We start from the raw sequence: 19,822 nt of genomic DNA, 5'->3' as shown, positions 1-19,822 counted from the left end.
TCAGAAGGCGTCAGCCCCACGGAAACTTTGAGTAACCGACTCTGCCTACGACGGCACGGAGATTCCTGGCAGAGGTGTTGGCACCTGCCACCTCCCCGGGGCCACGGTCTCTCCCCGACGCGGGCACCTCTCCCTGGCATCCTCAACCGCTGCTCCGCGGCTTTCGCTCCTGGCAGCGCGGGGGAACGCGCTGGCACCGCTGTGAGCCGTGGCCCCCGCACACCCACCGCCAGCCCCCGGCCCCCGCCGTCCCTGTGCACCCATCCCCGGCCCCCGGCCCCCGCTGTCCCTGTGCATCCACCCCCGGCCCTCGCCGTCCCTGTGCACCCACCGCCAGCCTCCGCCGTCCCTGTGCACCCACCGCCAGCCCCCGCCGTCCCTGTGCACCCACCCCCGGCCCCCTCCGCCCCTGTGCACCCACCCCCGGCCCCCGCTGTCCCTGTGCACCCACCGCCAGTCCCCGCTGTCCCTGTGCACCCACCGCCAGCCCCCGTCGCCCCTGTGCACCCACCCCCGGCCCTCGCCGTCCCTGTGCACCCACCGCCAGCCTCCGCCGTCCCTGTGCACCCACCGCCAGTCCCCGCCGTCCCTGTGCACCCACCCCCGGCCCCCTCCGCCCCTGTGCATCCACCCCCGGCCCCCGCCGCCCCTGTGCACCCACCGCCAGCCCCCGGCCCCCGCTGTCCCTGTGCACCCACCCCCGGCCCCCGCCGTCCCTGTGCATCCACCCCCGGTCCCCGTCGCCCCTGTGCACCCACCGCCACCCGCGTCCCTCCCCAGGGCCCCCGGCACCGCCGCTGCCCCGCGTCCCGCACCCGCACCTCCGCACCCGCGGCACCACCCGCACCTCCGCACCCGGCTGGGCAGGGAGAGGCTGCCGGGGGCCCTGAGCAGGGACCGGGAAAAGGGACAGGTTTTACTGGCAGAGGGGACACGGTGTCAGGGAGAGGGTGGCGGAGGAGGTGTCTGAGGGGCAGGGACAGCAGAGCGCTGGGAGGGGCTGGGACTGGGGGTTGGAGCTGGCGGGGCCGGGGGAGTCTGTGGGGTGGTCTCCGGGGGGACAGGCGGAGGCCGGGGGTGTTTCAGGGGAGGGAGAGCGGTAGAGAAGTTTTCTAGGGCAGTGACAAAGGGTGATGGAGAGACAGGCAGTGTAGCCGGGGCACTCTGGGGGGCCCTGCTCTGAGCGGGCTGGGAGTAGCCCAGCACCCCTTCCCGGGCAGCGCTGCCTGCCCGGCTGCCCCGGCTCGGGGGCCACAATTTCGGGGTCCCCCAATGGCCAGGGACAGACGGGCTCCTGCCCGGTGCCAGGAGCGGGGCTGCAGTGGGATGGGGTCACACCCTGCCCACAGGGACAACTCCATGCACCAGGCACCCACTTCACCGGGTGCTGTGGAACGGCGCTGCGAGACCCGCCTGCCCCGACCCACCACCTACCCCTTCCTCGGCACCCACCGAGTCCCTCTATGCCATCGGAACCCCGAGGCATCCCGGGCTTTTCCCGTCCTGTTCGGGCAGCCAACCCCTCCTGTCCCGCTCCTGGGAAGTGCCGGGGTCAGGAACCAGCACCCTCCCGCTGTGCCCCGGGAGGGGTGGCAGTGCCCAGGGTGCCACAGCGCCGAGCGGCTGCTGCCCCACGCCCACGGTCCCGCCCCGGCTCCCGGCTCAGCCCCGCCAGACCGGCGGGCGGGCGGGAGCGGTGCCGCATTCCGCGCATACCGGGGACCGGGCGAGGGCCTCCGTCCGCTGCTGCCCCCCGGCACGGCCCGCAGTGCCCGGCCGGGCCCCTCTGCACCCGACCGCTCCCACCTGCGCTCGGCGATGGCAGAACGGGCTCACCTGGCAGGTGCCCGCGGTCCCGCTGCTTCGCCGCTGCTTCCTGCCCGGGACCAGAGCACGTTTAAAACCTTGCCCTTCCCCGCCCCTGGGGATGACACACCGGCCCAGCCCTGCCAGAAACTCGCGGGCCAGCCCTCCCCACGGCTCCCTCGGGGTGCCGGAGTCCCCCCTCGCAGGGGTTCACCCATCCCAAAAGGGCTGCGGTGTGGGAGGTGTCCCTGTCCCGGTGGGCTGTGCCCTCTGCAGAGGAGTTGAGAGCAAGGGACAGAGACCTCCCTCCCCGGGGCCAGAGCTGCCCTCGTCCCCAGCAGCCCCTCATCCTTCTCCCCACCACACCCCAAACCCTCCCCTCCACCAGCAGTGCCCCTGCGCCTTGTCCTGGCGGCCGGACCCTGGGCTGCAGCTGCAGTGCTGACAGACCCCACTGCAGGACCCTGGGCTGCAGCTGCAGGGCTGACAGACCCCACTCTGGGACCCTGGGCTGCAGCTACAGGGCTGACAGACCCCACTGCGGGACCCTGGGCTGCAGCTGCAGGGCTGACAGACCCCACTCTGGGACCCTGGGCTGCAGCTACAGGGCTGACAGACCCTACTGTGGGACCCCGGGCTGCAGATGCAGTGCTGACAGACCCCACTGTGGGACCCTGGGCTGCAGCTGCAGGGCTGAGAGACCCCACTGTGGGACCCTGGGCTGCAGATGTAGGGCTGACAGACCCCACTGTGGGACCCCGGGCTGCAGATGTAGGGCTGACAGACCCCACTGTGGGACCCCGAGCTGCAGCTGCAGGGCTGACAGACCCCACTGTGGGACCCTGGGCTGCAGATGTAGGGCTGACAGACCCCACTCTGGGACCCTGGGCTGCAGCTGCAGGGCTGACAGACCCCACTCTGGGACCCTGGGCTGCAGCTGCAGGGCTCACAGACCCCACTGTGGGACCCCGGGCTGCAGCTGCAGGGCTGACAGACCCCACTGCGGGCCCGACTCCACCACCACGGCGGCCGGGGTGGAGAGGGGGACCCTTCCCTGCTCCCCCCAGCCTTCTCCACACCCCTGGATGTGTACGTGCAGCCTGAATCGCCCAAAACATGCCCAAACCATCTCGTTGCCACCTGAGTCACCCAAACACCCCTGCCCTGCCCCTGTCGCCAGCCCCACGCCCTCTCCCCAGACCCTGCTTGCGGGTCCACACCCCGCTCCTGCTCCCCCCGAGCACCCCCTCCCCTCTCCCTGCTGCCACCGGGGCTCGGTGGGGCCCAAAAGAGCACCAGGCACCTCGGGGGGGGGAAGTTGGGCCCCCCAGGGCAGTGGGGTCACTCGGCAGCCCCTCCGGTGCCACCCTGCAGGGTGAGGTGCTGCGGGAGGGATGCGGCTCTTGGGCAAGATGTTTGTGGTGTGTGGGAGTGTGTTGTCTGGAGAGGTGCCGGTATCCAGGCACGGGCCTGGCTGGGCGAGCCCCTGGTGTGGCACCGAGCCCTGGTACCCACGGTGGGTGCAGCCAGCCCCAGCAGTGGGGGTTCCCCCCGTGTGGAGGAGCATTCCCATGGGAATGGCACTGCCAAACACCCGGACAGGAACCCCCTTCTGTGCCTGTTGCTCCAGCAGCGCTGAGCCAGCGCTCCAGGAGGGCAGAGGGACCCTCAGGAGGGTCACCCAGAGCTGTGGGGCCAAGACAGGGCCTGCACCATGTCCCAGACTCCCGGGGCGATGTCCAAACAGGGGCAGCACCAGTGAGAAGGGCAGGGGCTGCATCTGCCACTGCACCCGTCCCAGCCCCTGCAGCCCACGGAGAGAGGTGGCTGCATCCCAGAAACCAGCGCAGGTTCCCGACAGCTTCCCAGGCATCGGGAGAGGTGTCGCTGCCAGGAGCTGCCAAGGAGCCTTAATCCATCAGCAAACAGGGATGAGTGTTTGCCAGCACCGCAGAGGGCTCGGCGCTGGCACAACGGAGCGGTGCTGGCACTGTGGAGCTTCCCACTGCCGAGGCTCCAAGGTGCCAACCCCCTCGCCCTCTGATGGGGTGGGGGCCAGCAAAGCCTCCCTGCAGCCTCCCCGGGACCCTGGGACCCGCTCTGGGAGACAGGACAGCCCCGGGGCTGCAGCAGGACCGGGCACGGGCAAGGCCAGTGGGGCATCACCACCCCGCTGGGCTGCAGGGACAGGCAAGGACGGGCCCTCGGGTCCCTGTCTGGGCAGCACAGCTGAGCACACAACAACCAGTGCACTGTCCTGGGCCGTACTGGGCTGTGCTGGGCCATACTGGGCTGTGCTGGGCTGTAGTGAGCCATACAGGTCTGTGCTGGGCCATGGTGGGCATTCCTGCACCTTGCTGGGCAATACTGGGCTATGATGAACCATGCTGGGCTGTGCTGGGCTAAACTGGGCCATCCTGGACCATACTGGGCTGTACTGGACTGTGCTGGACCATACTGGGCCATGCTGAGCTGTACTGGGCCATACTGGGCCATACTGAGCTGTACTGGGCCATACTGGGCTGTACTGGACTGTGCTGGACCATACCGGGCCATGCTGAGCTGTACTGGGCCATACTGGGCCATGCTGAGCTGTACTGGACCATACCGGGCCGTGCTGAGCTGTACTGGGCCATACTGGGCCGTGCTGGGCTGTGCTGGGCCGTGCTGAGCCCTGCCACGCTCCTCCTGCCAGCACGGAGCGGTTGCTGCTGCCCGGGGCAGAGGGAAGGGGCCCTGGTGGCAAACGAGCCGTGAGGAGCAGCTGCGGTTCCAGCGGATCCGACTGAACCACGCGCGGCTTCTTCAAAGCTCCCGACGAGGACGGGGAGCGACCGGCCTGGGCACCTCTCCCCTGCCCTGGGCACCTCTCCCCTGCCCTGGGCACCTCTCCCCTGCCCGTGGGCGGCCGCGGCTCCTGGAGCCTCCGTGACACCCCTGCAGTGCCGCTGCGGAGCCGCAGCCCCGCGGGGATGTTGGTCCCGGGGAAGGGGGAGCCCGGAGGTGCCGGGCTGTGGTCACTCAGTGTCGGACGAGCCGTCCACAGAGGGAAAGCCCCCGTTGGTGAGCTGGTGCCTGACTGAGCTGGGTGTCACGGGTGCACTGCCAGAGCCGCCGTGCCCAGCTCCCTGCCCGGGGGCTGCGGGGAAGGTGCTGGGTCTGAGTGACGGGGCTTGGGCTGAGCTGGCAGAGCCGGTGACCACTCCAACCCCCGCAAACTGTGCTGCTGCTGGCAGGGCTGCCACCCACGGGGACATCCCATCCGAGCCCCCAGAGCTCACCCACACTGCCCGGCATCACCGGGCAGCACCGGCCCCCTGCACCATGTCCGTCTGTCCCAGTCCGGGCCCACGGACAGCCCGAGGGCCGGCAGCACAGGGCACAGCCCCCTGGCTCGGGAGGATCTGGCAGGGGGGCTCAGCACAGCTCTGGGGTGGCAGTGGCAGCATGAGGAGTGCCAGCTTGGGCACAGGACGCCACACTCCCCACCCCTGCGGGCGGACGCTGGGGAAGGGGCGAGGCACAGCGGGAGCGCGGCACAAAGCCGGGGCCGGGGCCAGCGCTGAGCTCAGCGCCGGGAGGGGCCCGCCGGGGCTCTGCTGCCCAGGATCGGTGCCTCGAACAGGTGAGAGTGGCACAGGCACACACACATCCGCCGTGCCAGTGGTTCTGCACCCTCGCACGCGTGTGCCTGGGCATGTGCTGGCCCTGGCCAGAGATCAGAGCCGGGGGGTTGATGCCAACCCGCCCGGGACCGAGGCCTCCAGCCCTGCCAGACTCCATCTCTACCGAGGCCTCCAGCCCTGCCAGACTCCATCGCTACCGAGGCCTCCAGCCCTGCCAGCCTCCATCGCCACTGTGCCATCATCTCCAGCCCCACTGGTGTCCCAGCCCTGTGCCCAGACGGTGCCTTTGCGTGGGGCAGGGTGGGGGCCCAGAGGGTGTCTCTCACTCCTTCCCCACCCACACCGTATCCAGGCAGGGGCTCAGAGGGCTCTGGGCTGTGGATCTCTCCCTTTCCCATTCCACACCATAGCTGGGCACTGGGCAAGGGCTTCACCCAGGGCATGGGTGCAAACTGCAGGTGGGAGCTGGAGCAGCCCAGGACAGAGCTGTGCCAGGGCCAGGAAAGCTGGGAGCAGAGCGGTGGGAGCTGGGCTGTGCCCCCTTGGACTGGAGTACCTGTCCTGGCACCGTCTTTCTTCACACCCCAGAGAGGGGACAGGGGGTGTCTGGGGGGGACACACCTGCTGCCACCCACTCACCCACTGCCCCGGTGACACAACACCCCAAACCCAACACGTGCTGTGGGCCACAGAGGCTCCCCCAGGGCATCCCTGCTCCTGCCTCCCTGCGGATGGTGCAGCCCCCCTGGGACCCCTTGTGCCCACCCTCGTGCTCCAGGCGGGTGTCCCTGTCCACTGTGTCACCCCCCAGCCCTGGGGGGCTGCACACGCAGGGTCTGTGTCCGTGTAAACACCCTGCAAACAGTTTGGTGTGGGCCCGGCCCGCCCGCCCCTGCTGCCTTTGCTTCCCGAGCCGGCACCGCTGCCCGGGGCTCAGGATGTGGCTGACACAGGCTGCGGTGCTGGTGGTGCCGGTGGTGCCGGGCGTGTTGCCCCAGCTGGGAGTGGTGGAAGAGATTTCCACAGGCTCAGGAATGTGCAACACAGCTCGTGTCGGCGTTCCAGCCCGTGTTGGCGTTCCAGCCCGTGCCGGCAGCGCCGCGGGACCATCCCGGGACGTGTTGGTGGATGCGCCGCAGAGAGCCCCGGGCTCAGCCCCGTTCCAGGGGGGCTGTGGCAGCGCCAGGCGAGGGGCCCCAATCCGGGGTGTTCATGGGGCTCCCCCGTGCGTGACAGGGGACGTGCCCCAGCACAAACTCGCCGGCACAGTTCCAGCCCTGGTCCCTTTGGCTCTGTGTTCGTTCAGAAAAGAAGTGAGTGAGGAGAGGGTTTTAGGGTGAAACGGTGGAGAAATGGGAGTGGAAGCCATGAGAGCAGGGTCGGGCAACCAAGGGGACTGGGATAGGGAGGGGGCAGCCAGGCAGAGCCCCAGCACTGGTGAAGGATCAGAGGGAACGGCCGCAGCCCCCATTTGTGGAATCTGGGACTCCCCAAGCTGGGGAGGTGCCAGGCAAGGGCTGTGGCGCTGCAATACCTGGGCACAGTCCCCGTGCTCAAGGTGTCCCCAGCTCTCAGAGCAGGGACACAGCCAGGGCCTCCAGACACCCCATCCCATCCTGACAGGCAGCTGGGCCCATCCCAACTGTCCCCCAGCCATCCCAGCTGGGACGGGGCAGGCGGGTGACGGATGCACTGGGACCACGATGCCCGGGGACCACACCTGGAGCACCCCTGGAGCTCTCGGGGCAGGGGGTGGGCGAAGGGCAGCCAGCGCTGTGGGGGGAGGCACCACCACAGGCACCCAGGGACGAGGACCCGGCACCTCCCAGCAGTGCCCGGCGTGGGCACAGCAGGAATGCCAGCAATGCCTTCCTCGGAAAGGAGGTAACGCGGCGCGGTGCCCGCTGGCACCTGCTGCAGTGCCCGGGGCTTTGCCAGCCGCGGCTGCGGCGCCGGGCGGCTCTGCCGGCAGCACCAGCTGGGGCAGCACCAGTGGGACACACCCGGCCGTGCCCGGGCACCCCCTGTGCCACCGCGACGGCGGGCGCTGGATTCGGTGATGTGACACCCCCCTGGCCAGGGCAGCCCCAGCCCGACTGCAGGATCAGCAGACAGACGGACAGACTGCAGCCCCAGCCCGACTGCAGGGTCAGCAGACAGACGGACAGACTGCAGCCCCAGCCCCAACTACAGGGTCAGCAGACAGACGGACAGACTGCAGCCCCAGCCCCAACTACAGGGTCAGCAGACAGACGGACAGACTGCAGCCCCTGCACTGACAGCGGGGTGAGTGGACACAGGGATGGACAGACTGCAGTCCCTGCACTGACAGTGGGGTGAGTGGACAGACTGCAGCCCCAGCCCGACTGCAGGGTCAGCAGACAGACGGACAGACTGCAGTCCCTGCACTGACAGCGGGGTGACAGACACAGGGATGGACAGACTGCAGCCCCTGCACTGACAGTGGGGTGACAGACACAGGGATGGACAGAGCAGACACAGGGATGGACAGACTGCAGTCCCTGCACTGGCAGCGGGGTGAACAGACAGACAGAGAGACTGCCTGCAGCCCCTGTCCTGACAGTGGGGCAAGGAGGCAGATAGACAGACAGACTACAGTCCCCCTCCCCGGCAGTAGGTGAGCAGACAGACAGACTGACAGAGGGCACCGCTCTGCCCTGAGCAGACAGACACTGATGGACCCGTGCCCCAGCAGCAGGGCAAGCGGACAGACAGACAGAGTGCAGCCCCCTCTCCGAGCAAACAGATGGACAGACAGAGCAGAGCCCCCTCCCTGAGCGGACAGACGGACGGACAGAGCGGAGCCCCCTCCCTGAGCGGACAGACGGAGGGACGGACGGGTGCTCATAGAAAAAGGAACCTCACTACAGTTTATTGTGGCGGCGGGCGGGCCCGGCCGGGGTTACATTCAGCTCTACTGCTCTCCGGTTAGCGGGGTGCGTGAACATGCGGCAGCAGGGCGGGGGTCCCGCTGCCCGCCGGGGCCGCCGGCGGGGCGGGGGCGCGGGTGCGAGGGACCCCCGCCCGCGGCAGCCCCACCGGGGCGGGGGGCGGCCGGAGCCGGGGCCCCCTGCGCGCACACCGAAGGCAGAGGGGTGAGGGTTAGCACCAGAAACGGGGGCCCGGGGCCCGGGTACCGAGCCCGGCCACCTCCCGCCGGGGCGTGGGCAGCAGGGTGGGGGACCCCCGTCAGCAACGCCAGATGCCGGGGGGACACCGCGGCCGCTCCGAGCCGACGGCGCGGGAGAGGCGCGGGGCCCAGCGCGGGGGTGCCCGGCCGGACCCGCAGCCCCGGGCACTCGGAGCGGGGCGCGGGGGCTCGGGATCCCCCCGCGCTGCCCGGTGGAGCCGTGGGGAAGGGGACCAGCGCCCGGGGGCTTGGAGGGTGTCGGGGGGTACTTGCATATCCGCCGGGGCCAGTCCCGGCGGGATCGGTGACGGACAGACGGCTCAGCCCCGCTCGGGGAGCCGCAGCGCCGGGCCCGAGCCCCGCGGGGCGCACGGCCGCGGCTTCGCCGTCCTCCGGCCTCGGGGAGGAGGGTCCTGAGTGGGGCCGGCCGAGGGTGCTGGCGCAGGGCGGGCGCGGGGGTCAGCGGCAGGGGCTGCAGCGCTCCGGGGGGGACCCTTCGGGCGGCTCTGCGAGGGCACGGAGGGGCTGGAGCGGGGATTCTCCCGCAGCAGCTCCGGCGCGCCGAGGGCCGGCGGACAGCCCCGCTGCCCTGCCCCGCACCGCACACCCGCTCCGGCCCCCTGAGCCCCCCAACCCCCTGCCCCCCAGGGCGGCACAGCGCTCACTCACCTGGGAGTGCCACAGCCAGGCTCTCCTCGGCCGCGCTGAACTGCAGCTCGGCTCCGTCGGGCAGCCCCGAGCCGCGGGAGCGCGGACACCGATCCCCGGAGCGCGTCCTCCGCAGCACCGACTGGGGGGGGACAGGATCAGTGCCTGGGGCGGGCGGGGGAACTTCTGGAGGGGTTCACAGCCCTCACCTTCCTGGCCAGGGGGCTGCTGGGAGCCGAGGCGCTGCTGTAGAGGCTGAGGCTGGAGTTGGAGCGGCTCGGGGACAGCACTTTGGAGGAGGCGGCCGACTGGTTCCCCGCACACCTGGCGGCGGTCCCGAAGGCGTCCGGGGACAGGTACTTCTCGTTGATCTTCAGGTTGGTCCTTCCCTTCACTGGGGACGATGGAGGCAGTGAGGGGGCTGCCCATGGGATCCCGGCGGCGCAAGACTGTGGGGAGCCCCATTGGCTGCTCCCCACATGGCCCCCACTGACTGTGGGAACCCTGGGAGTGGGGCCTGCCCTGCCACACGTCCCACCCCACACCCCCACTGACCCGCTTGGCCCCACAGGCGCAGGGAACAGGGACTCCACTGCACCGGTGCCCGGGGTGGGACCCCCACACCCACCTCTGCAGGGGTCGTTCTTCACCAGGAACTCGTCCAGGGCGATCCAGCCCCCGCCCACCCGCACCATGAGGGTGCTGCGCAGGATCCGCACCATCCGCAGCTGTTGGGACTCCCCGAACTGCGGGGGGAGGGACATCAGGGCAAGGTGGGGCCTGGGGGCTTCGGCAGGGCTGGGATTCGGGGAGGGGGTGCCAGAGCAGCACCAGCACCCAGACCTGCCCATCCCTGCAGCCCTTCAGTCCTTGCCAGCACCACCCCCCCACAGGGCTCCCTGGGCCGTGGGGACGTGTCCCCTCCTTGCCACGGGACACGGGTGCTGCGGGACCCCTGCACAGGGCAGGCTGTGCACAGGGGTCGGACCAAGCCCGGACCCCACGGGTCGGCACTTACCCGGTACCTGTTGGCGCTGATCTGCTCCACCTGGAAGCGCTTGGCACAGTTGCACTGGGCCACCTGCCTGTTCACCTGGGGGACCACGCTCAGCTCAGCCCCAGGCGGGTCCCCCACCCTCCCAGCCCCCCACTCCGTCCCCCCCACACCTCATCTTGGATCTGGTCAGCATCGGCGGAGCGGCGCAGGGGGTCCCGGTTGGGGTGCAGAGCACTGACGAACTCATAGTAGTCGATGAAGCCGTCGCCGTTCATGTCGAAGATGGTGGCCACGGCGTTCATCTCCAGCACGTTGGTGGGGAACTCTGAGGGGGGGGTAGGGACCCTCAGCCCCCAGTGCCAGCCCCCCCATCACCCTCCAGCCCCCCCGGCACCCACTGGAGGCGAGGACACCCTCGATGAACTCCCGCTGGCTGATGCGCCCGTCCTGGTCCCTGTCGATGCCGCGGAAAACGTCCAGGACACGGGACTTCATCTGGCTGATCCACTGCATGTAGCGCTTCCTCCAGACCCCAAAGTCGAAGTGCGCGAACTCCTCCAGCTTGGGGGGGCACGGACGGGGATCGACACACCGGCAGGACCCCCCCAGGCCCCTCTGTGTCAGCCAAGGTGACCCCTCTGTGCCCCGGCTCAGACGCACGGCCTGGCTGATCCCAGCCCTGCTGAGGCTGCAAGGGGGTCTCTGCCCAGGGCCCCTTCTCTGGGGTACACGGGGGGGCCCGGGCTCCAGCAGCCACTCTGCAGTGTCGGGGTGCACCCACCACGGGCACGGGGACCCCCAGCTGCAGGGATGGGGTCTGGGACCCACCAATCCCATCCACATCCGACCTGGGGCCAGGGGGTCCCATGGGCAGAAAGTGAGAGGAGCTGCCTGTACCCTCCAGGGCAGCGGGACCCCAGGGTGCCCTCACCTCCCACAGGAGAAGCTGCCTGGCACCCCAGAGCACCCCTACCTGCCTCTACCCCCCAGGGCACCCCTACTTCTTGGGGGAGAAGCTGCCCAGGCCCCCAAAATGCACCTACCTCCCATGAGAGGAGCTGCCCACAACCCCTGGGCAGCAGGACCCCTGGGGTGCCCTCTCTCCCACAGGAGAAGCTGCCCGGGACCCCCAGGGCCCCCACCTCCCCTGGAAGAAGCTGCCCGGGACCCCCAGGGCCCCCCTACCTCCCGCAGGCGCTGCAGGGCCGTCTCCAGCCGGTACTGCCGGTCCAGGGCCAGCAGCCAGAGCTGCTGCCAGCGGTGCAGGAGCTGGGCCATGAGGGGTGTCTGGGGCTCCAGCCCCCCGAGCGGCACCACCGCCGCACCCTGCGCCTTCCCACCACTGCGGCGCCCTGCAGGGACCGGCAGTGAGGGGGCAACCGGGGTCTGGTGAGGGGATAGCCAGGGGACCCGTGAGGGGGCAGGCAGGGGTCTGGTGAGGGGACAGCCAGGGGTCTGGTGAGGGGACAGCCGGGGGTCCCATGAGGGGGCAGGCGGGGGACCCGTGACGGGACAGTCGGGGGTCCGGTGAGGGGATGGCTGGGGGTCTGGTGAGGGGACAGCAAGGGGTCTGGTGAGGGGACAGCTGGGGGACCCATGAGGGGACAGCAAGGAGTCCGGTGAGGGGATAGCTGGGGGTCTGGTGAGGGGGCAGCCGGGAGTCCCATGAGGGGACAGCCAAGGGTCCAGTAAGGGGGCAGTTGGGGGTCTGGTGAGGGGACAGCTGGGGGACCCATGAGGGGACAGCAAGGGGTCTGGTGAGGGGGCAGCTAGGGGTGTGGTGAGGGGATAGCTGGGGGTCTGGTGAGGGGACAGCTGGGGATCTGGTGAGGGGACAGCTGGGGGTCCGGTGAGGGGACAGCCAGGGGTCCGGTGAGGGGACAGCCGGGGGTTCAGTGAGGGGACAGCCGGGGGTCCGGTGAGGGGACAGCCAGGGGTCCAGTGAGGGGATGGCTGGGGGTCTGGTGAAGGGACAACCAGGGGTCCAGTGAGGAGATGGCTGGGGGTCTGGTGAGGGGGCAGCCCTGGGGTCTGGTGAGGGGACAGCTGGGGGACCCATGAGGGGACAGCCAAGGGTCCAGTAAGGGGGCAGTCGGGGGTCTGGTGAGGGGACAGCTGGGGGTCTGGTGAGGGGGCAGCCAAGGGTCTGGTGAGGGGGCAGGCGGGGGTCCCATGAGGGGGCAGCTGGGGGTCCGGTGAGAGGTCAGTCAGGGGTCTGGGCCGTGGCACTGGGGGCAATGATGGGGGGGGTCCTTACGTGTGGCCAGCCTGCGGGCGGTCGGGGGGCCCAGATCTGCCGCCAGCTTCCGCTTGCAGCTCTTGGTGACCTTCTCCACGTCGGGCTGTTTGCGGTTCAGCTCCTCCATGAACACCTGACGCAGAGCACCGGTGCTGAGCGCCCGCCGGCCGTGCCAGCACAGCCCCCCAGTGTGCCCCACAGCCCCCCGGTGTGCCCCACAACCCCCCCAGTTTGCCCCACAACTCCCCCAGTTTGCCCCACAGCCCCCACAGCCCCCCAGTGTGCCCCACAGCCCCCCAGTTTGCCCTACAGCCCCCTGGTGTGCCCCACAGCCCCCCAGTGTGCCCCACAGCCCCCCAGTGTGCCCCACAGCCCCCACAGCCCCCCGGTTTGCCCCACAGCCCCCCGGTGTGCCCCACAGCCCCCTGGGTTGCCCCACAGCCCACCGGTGTGCCCCACAGCCCCCACAGCCCCCCGGTGTTCCCCACAGCCCCCACAGCCCCCCGGTTTGCCCCACAGCCCCCCGGTGTGCCCCACAGCCCCCACAGCCCCCCGGTTTGCCCCACAGCCCCCCGGTGTGCCCCACAGCCCCCACAGCCCCCCGGTTTGCCCCACAGCCCCCCGGTGTGCCCCACAGCCCCCACAGCCCCCCGGTTTGCCCCACAGCCCCCCATCTTGCCCCACAGCCCCCACAGCCCGGCCCCGCTGCCCCCCTCCCAGGAGCCTCCTGAACCAGCAGCGTGTGCTGCAGGCCCGGTGGGCTCGGGCTGCACGAAGCCAAAGGTGCCGCGGTGCCTCTGCCTCGTGTGCGAGCGGCACCGAGGGCCCAGCCCGGCGCACCCCGAGGCCCTCGGGGCTGGGTCGGGACCGGGGATGGCACAGACCCTGGGGACAGCCGGGCACAGGGTCCCTCACCGTGTGCTGGGCAATGAGCTCCTCCAGCTGCTCGGCCTCCTCGGGCAGCGGCTCCTGGTCCCGCAGCCCCAGGGCCTCCTCAGCCGCCGTGATCCAGTCCATGAGCTGCTCCGTCTCCTCCCGCTCGGCCGCCAGCACGGCCGCCTGCGCCCGCAGCCGCTCGCCCTGCTGCTGGGCCCAGCTCAGCACCTGCGGGGCACCGAGGGGTGCTGGGGCACAGCACTGGCACCCTGCTGCGGACACCGAGGTCTCCTGCCCCGAACAGATCCCGCGGGAGCCACTGCTCTGGGGGGAACGAGTCGGCACGAGGAGCCACGGCCACGCTGGCCACGGGACAGGCTCACGGACACCCCACCAGTGGGGCAGGGACGAGGGGGCTCCGTGTCCCACCATGACCATGGGGCTGCACGGATCACCCCCAGCCAGCAGCCCCAGTGACCGTGGGGCAGGGATGAGGGGGCTCCGTGTCCCACCATGACCATGGGGCTGCACGGACCACCCCAAGTCAGCAGCCCCAGTGACCGTGGGGCAGGGATGAGGGGGCTCCACATCCCCACCATGACCATGGGGCTGCACGGACCACCCCCAGCCAGCAGCCCCAGTGACTATGGGCAGGGATGAGGGGGCTCCGTGTCCCACCATGACCATGGGGCTGCACAGACCACCCCCAGCCAGCAGCCCCAGTGACTGTGGAGCAGGGATGAGGGGGCTCCACGTCCCACCATGACCATGGGGCTGCACGGACCACCCCCAGCCAGCAGCCCCAGTGACCGTGGGGCAGGGACGAGGGGGAGGGATGTGGGGCAGGACAGAGCTCCTGCTGGGGCAGGGCTGGGGGCTCTGCCCCCCACGTGAGAAGGGTGCCCAGGTCTGTGCCCAGGTCTGTGCCGTGCGGACGTGCCGGCTGCCCTTGCTATTCAGGGTGAGTGGGGTGAGGGGGGCAGCCCTGGGCAGATCCAGGGCAGATCCCGCAGGTCTCTGTTCAATGAGGGCTTTGTGTGGGATCACCTGAACCTGCCAGACCGGTCCCGGGAGCACCGGGAGCCTCTCCTGCAAATCCTGGGAGGCTCCGAGCCGCTGCAGGAGCGGGTTCTGAGGGGAGGGTCCCCAGGACAACGCTCCCAGGCCTCCCTGCCTGGGCTGTGTGGTGGCTGCCATGGCACAGGAATGAGCCACTGCTGTCCAGGGGGGTCTGAGGAGGCCCCAGGTGACCCCCTGTATGGCCCCCAGAGGGGGGAACACAGAAGGACACTGGCAAGGCCAAGATTCTCTCTCTCTGTGCCATCCAGGGCTGAGCACCCCAGACCCCACAATGCTCCGGTCAGGGGGGCTGTGCCGTGGAGGATCCAGAGGTGGGAGAGGCTTGGGGCCACGCTCACCCTGGGCAGGGCTGGGGACGGGGTGCCCAGCTCACCTCCTGGAAGCGGCTCTTGGCGACCGTGACCCAGGACTTGATGGTGATGACGGAGTCGGGGTGGCAGGTGGCGAGGATCTCCTCCCCCAGCGAGGTGATGCACTCCAGCTCCAGCTGCTGGCACTGCAGGGACTGCATCAGCTCCTGGGGGGGGCACAGGCCGTGGTACTGCCGGGTCTCAGCCCCCTGCACCCTGTCAGACCGGCCTCCACCCAGCGAGGGGTGTTTGAGATGCCAAACCTCCCCACCCTGGGGTGTTTGGGGCCCCAAACCCCGTGTTCGTGGTGCAGTGGGACCCGACACCCCACATCTCGCTGTGGGGACCCCACACCCCAGCAGGGCCTGTCAGGGGCCGGCTGACCCCAGTGGTGGGGTGTCCTCGGGCAAGGCTGGAGCCACCCAGGGCAGGGGGCAGCGGGGGCTGTTGGGGGCTGGCACCCACCTGCAGCTGGCTCTGGCACTCCTGCACGGCCACCTCCTCCTCGGGGAAGACGCCGTACTTGAGGGTCTTCTCCGACTCGGAGAGGCGCCCCAGGAAGGAGTGCACCAGGGTGTGGAACTCCTCTGCCTGCCACGACAGCAGGGACCTGCTCAGCGCCCACCCTGTGGCCACGGGTCCTGTCCCAGGTCCCAGGTCCTGTCCCAGCTGAGTCCCACCTGAGTCCCCCGGCTGCCCAGACCCCTGGACAGACCCCGAGTCCTGCCCCTGCTGCTCCTACCTGAGGCTGGACAAACCATGGCACAGGCCCTGGCACTGCACTGTGCCAAGGGAGAGCTGCTGCCAGCCCCACTCAGCCCTCCCGGTGGGACTGAGGGGACGCCCCACACCCCGGCTCGGTGCCTGGACACAGTTTCCTCTGAGCCCCCCTCGTGCCTCCCTGTGCCATGCAGGCCCCTGCCCCAGGCACCCCGTGCCACACGGGCACACCTGAAACAGGTGCCTGCAGGTCCCAGCCTGGCACCCGGCCATGGCACCGTGTGACACGGCCACACAGAGCCCCACGGCCCCACACAGCGCCTGCAGTGCAGCCACACACCGAGCTGGGGCACCCCGTGGGGAACCCACAGCCACACACCGAGCTGGGGCACCCCGTGGGGAACCCACAGCCACACACCGAGCTGGGGCACCTCCTGGGGAACCCACAGCCACACACCGAGCCTGGGAACCTCATGGGGAACCCCAAAATGCACAGCCACACACTGAGCCTGGGAACCTCATGGGGAACCCCAAAATGCACGGCCACACACTGAGCTGGGGCACCCCAGGGGGAACCCACAGCCACACACCGAGCCTGGGCACCCCATGGGGAACCCCAAAATGCACGGCTGCCCACCGAGCCCGAGAACCCCATGGGAAACCCCAAAATGCACAGCCACACACCAAGCCTGGGAGCCTCATGGGGAACCCACAGCCACACACCAAGCCGGGGCACCCCATGGGGAACCCCAAAATGCACGGCCGCACATCAAGCCTGGGAACCTCCCGGAGTACCCTGGAGCACGGCCACACACTGAGCCTGGGCACCCCATGGCCAAACCCCAAATGCACGGCTGCCCATCGAGCCTGGGCACCCCATGGGGAACCCCAAAATGCACAGCCACACACCGAGCCTGGGAACCTCATGGGGAACCCCAAAATGCACGGCCTCACACCGAGCCGGGGCACCCCATGGGGAACCTCCAAATACACAGCCACACGTTGAGCTGGGGCACCCCATGGGGAACCCCAAAATGCACGGCTGCCCACCGAGCCCGGGAACCCCATGGGAAACCCCAAAATGCACAGCCACACACCAAGCCTGGGAGCCTCATGGGGAACCCACAGCCACACACTGAGCCGGGGCACCCCATGGGGAACCCCAAAATGCACGGCCGCACATCAAGCCTGGGAACCTCCCGGAGTACCCTGGAGCACAGCCACACACTGAGCCTGGGCATCCCATGGGGAACCCCAAATGCACGGCCACACACTGAGCCTGGGTACCCCATGGGGAACCCCCAAATGTGCATCCACACACCACCACGGACCCCACAGAGAACCCCGAAATGCACACCTGCCCACCGAGCCCGGGTACTCCATGGGGCACCCTGGAGCTCAACCACCCACCACCTGGGCACCCCACACCCCTGCAGCTGCCTCGGCCTCCCCATGCGGGTGCACCAGCTGCAGACCCCGACCCCAAGGGTTCCCCTGCTCTTCTTACTGCCCCCCCAGCCCCCCTGTCACAGCAGACCCCAAACCCAGGGGTTCCCCTCTTGCCCCCCCAGCCCCTCCTGTCACAGCAGACCCCAAACCCAGGGGTTCCCCTGTTGCCCCCCCAGCCCTCACCTGTCACAGCAGACCCCAAACCCAGGGGTTCCCCTGTTGCCCCCCAGCCCCTCCTGTCACAGCAGACCTCAAACCCGGGGGTTCCCCTGTTGCCCCTCCTGTCACAGCAGACCCCAACTCAAGGGTTCTCCTGTTGCCCCCCCAGCCCCTCCTGTCACAGCACACCCCAAACCCAGGGGTTCCCCTATTGCCCCCCCAGCCCCTCCTGTCACAGCAGACCCCAAACCCAGGGGTTCCCCTGTTGCCCCCCCAGCCCTCACCTGTCACAGCAGACCTCAAACCCAGGGGTTCCCCTGTTGCCCCTCCTGTCACAGCAGACCCCCAACTCAAGGGTTCTCCTGTTCCCCCTCAGCCCCTCCTGTCACAGTAGACCCCAAACCCGGGGATTCCCCTGTTGCCCCTCCTGTCACAGCAGACCCCAAACCCAGGGGTTCCCCTATTGCCCCCCAGCCCCTCCTGTCACAGCACACCCCAAACCCAGGGGTTCCCCTATTGCCCCCCAGCCCCTCCTGTCACAGCAGACCCCAAACCCAGAGGTTCCCCTATTGCCCCCCAGCCCCTCCTGTCACAGCACACCCCAAACCCAGGGGTTCCCCTGTTACCCCTCCTGTCACAGCAGACCCCAAAACCAGAGGTTCCCCTGTTTCTCCCCCAACCCCTCCTGTCACAGCAGACCCCAAACCCAGGGGTTCCCCTATTGCCCCCCAGCCCCTCCTGTCACAGCAGACCCCAAACCCGGGGGTTCCCCTGTTGCCCCCCAGCCCTCACCTGCCGCAGTGCAGCCTCCAGCCGGGCCTGCTTGGAGAGGGAGAGTTTGCAGACCAGGTCCCAGCGGGTGCTGAGCTCCTCCACCTGCCGCTGCAGCCACTGCGAGTCCACGCTGCTGCTGCCGCGCGTCAGGTCCCGCACCGAGCGCTTCAGCGTCTTGATGCAGCTGGCACGTTTGCCCAGCTCCTTCTGGAACCCCTGGCAGGGAGCACGGGAGGGGTGGGAGGTGCCGGGGGGTCCCAGAACCCTGCCTGGACCCTGCTACTGAGCCGGGTTCCTGTGCACCCCAAACCTCACAGCAGCGAGCCCAGGGTTCCCCTGCACCCCAAACCCCTCCAGCAGCAGGTAAAGGACTCCTGTGTACCCCAAACCCTCACAGCAGCGAGCCCAGGGTTCCCCTGCACCCCGAACCCTTCCAGCAGCAGGTACAGAACTCCCGTGCATCCCAAACCCTCACAGCAGCATGTACAGAACTCCCGTGTACCCCAAACCCTCCCAGCAGCAGGTACAGAACTCCCGTGTACCCCAAACCCTCCCAGCAGCAGGTACAGAACTCCCATGCACCCCAAACCCTCCCAGCAGCAGGTACAGAACTCCCGTGTACCCCAAACCCTCCCAGCAGCAAGCCCAGGGTTCCCCTGCACCCCGAACCCTCCCAGCAGCAGATACAGAACTCCCGTGCACCCCAAACCCTCCCAGCAGCAAGCCCAGGGTTCCCCTGCACCCCGAACCCTCCCAGCAGCAGGTACAGAACTCCCGTGCATCCCAAACCCTCACAGCAGCAGGTACAGAACTCCCATACCCCAAACCCTCCCAGCAGTGGGGTACACAGGGCCCCCCAGTGATGCCCCCAGGACGGGGGGCACAAGCTGGGGTCAAACAGGGGCTGCTCCGGGTGAGCCAAGGCCCGTCCCGTGCCTGGATCCCGTCCTGTCCCAGATATAGGGTGGGCACAGCGGGAGCAGAGCCCGGGGCTCCCCGAGGTGTAACACCGGGCAGGGCCCTCCCACCCCCCCGGGACACCCACCTTGTGCTTGTCCACGAGGTCCCCGACCAGGTCCCGGTCCCCCCCGACGGGCACGTCCTCGCTGAGCTGCGGCTCGGCGCGGTACAGCCAGTCCATGAGGGCCTGCAGCGCGTCCGTGAACTTGCCCGAGAAGAGCAGGTTCTCCTCCAGCTTGTGCTGTCTGACAGGGGGCACAGGGGATGTCACAGTGCCCAGGGGCTGGGGTCACCCACAGAGCTGGGTATGGCCACCCCACAGAGCCGGGTATGGCCACCCCACAGAGCCCAGTACGGCCACCCCACAGAGCTGGGTAGAGCCACCCCACAGAGCCGGGTATGGCCACCCCACAGAGCTGGGTAGAGCCACCCCACAGAGCCGGGTATGGCCACCCCACAGAGCTGGGTAGAGCCACCCCACAGAGCTGGGTACAGCCACCCCACAGAGCTGGGTACAGCCACTCCACAGAGCTGGGTACAGCCACCCCACAGAGCCGGGTATGGCCACCCCACAGAGCTGGGTACGGCCACCCCACAGAGCCAGGTATGGTCACCCCACAGAGCTGGGTATGGCCACCCCACAGAGCCCAGTACGGCCACCCGACAGAGCTGGGTATGGCCACCTCACAGAGCTGGGTATGGCCACCCCACAGAGCTGGGTATGGCCACCCCACAGAGCCCGGTACGGCCACCCCACAGAGCTGGGTACGGCCACCCCACAGACCCGGGTACAGCCACTCCACAGAGCCAGGTATGGCCACCCCACAGAGCTGGGTAGAGCCACCCCACAGAGCTGGGTACGGCCACCCCACAGAGCTGGCAGGACCATTATGGACAGGGACAGGCCCTGGTAGTGCCATTATGGACAGGGACAGGTCCTGGCAGTGCCATTATGGACAGGGAAAGGTCCTGGCAGTGCCATTATGG

The 19,822-nt window shown here is 69.3% G+C and overlaps 2 protein-coding genes across 2 annotated transcripts in view; both read right to left on the bottom strand.

Moving 5' to 3' along the window:
* LOC116797962 (erythroblast NAD(P)(+)--arginine ADP-ribosyltransferase-like) overlaps window positions 1-19,822 on the bottom strand; it is a 471,907-nt gene that overhangs the window by 331,323 nt on the left and 120,762 nt on the right. The window lies entirely within an intron of this gene.
* PLEC (plectin) overlaps window positions 8,301-19,822 on the bottom strand; it is an 80,694-nt gene continuing 69,172 nt past the window's right edge. Inside the window, exons 71-84 of the mRNA XM_032699162.1 lie at window positions 18,921-19,080; window positions 17,894-18,091; window positions 15,239-15,364; window positions 14,797-14,940; window positions 13,383-13,571; window positions 12,486-12,600; window positions 11,414-11,580; window positions 10,627-10,789; window positions 10,399-10,553; window positions 10,250-10,324; window positions 9,860-9,977; window positions 9,441-9,625; window positions 9,253-9,373; window positions 8,301-9,089 (exon numbers count right to left, since the gene is read on the bottom strand). Of these exons, the coding sequence (XP_032555053.1) occupies window positions 9,043-9,089; window positions 9,253-9,373; window positions 9,441-9,625; window positions 9,860-9,977; window positions 10,250-10,324; window positions 10,399-10,553; window positions 10,627-10,789; window positions 11,414-11,580; window positions 12,486-12,600; window positions 13,383-13,571; window positions 14,797-14,940; window positions 15,239-15,364; window positions 17,894-18,091; window positions 18,921-19,080 (1,963 nt within the window). The 3' untranslated portion in view covers window positions 8,301-9,042. The remainder of the gene's footprint in view (window positions 9,090-9,252; window positions 9,374-9,440; window positions 9,626-9,859; window positions 9,978-10,249; window positions 10,325-10,398; window positions 10,554-10,626; window positions 10,790-11,413; window positions 11,581-12,485; window positions 12,601-13,382; window positions 13,572-14,796; window positions 14,941-15,238; window positions 15,365-17,893; window positions 18,092-18,920; window positions 19,081-19,822) is intronic.

This window comes from Chiroxiphia lanceolata, chromosome 1, assembly GCF_009829145.1.
Source record: "Chiroxiphia lanceolata isolate bChiLan1 chromosome 1, bChiLan1.pri, whole genome shotgun sequence".
In the NCBI taxonomy this organism is placed as follows: domain Eukaryota; kingdom Metazoa; phylum Chordata; class Aves; order Passeriformes; family Pipridae; genus Chiroxiphia; species Chiroxiphia lanceolata.
This window is presented reverse-complemented; position numbering and strand designations above follow the sequence as displayed.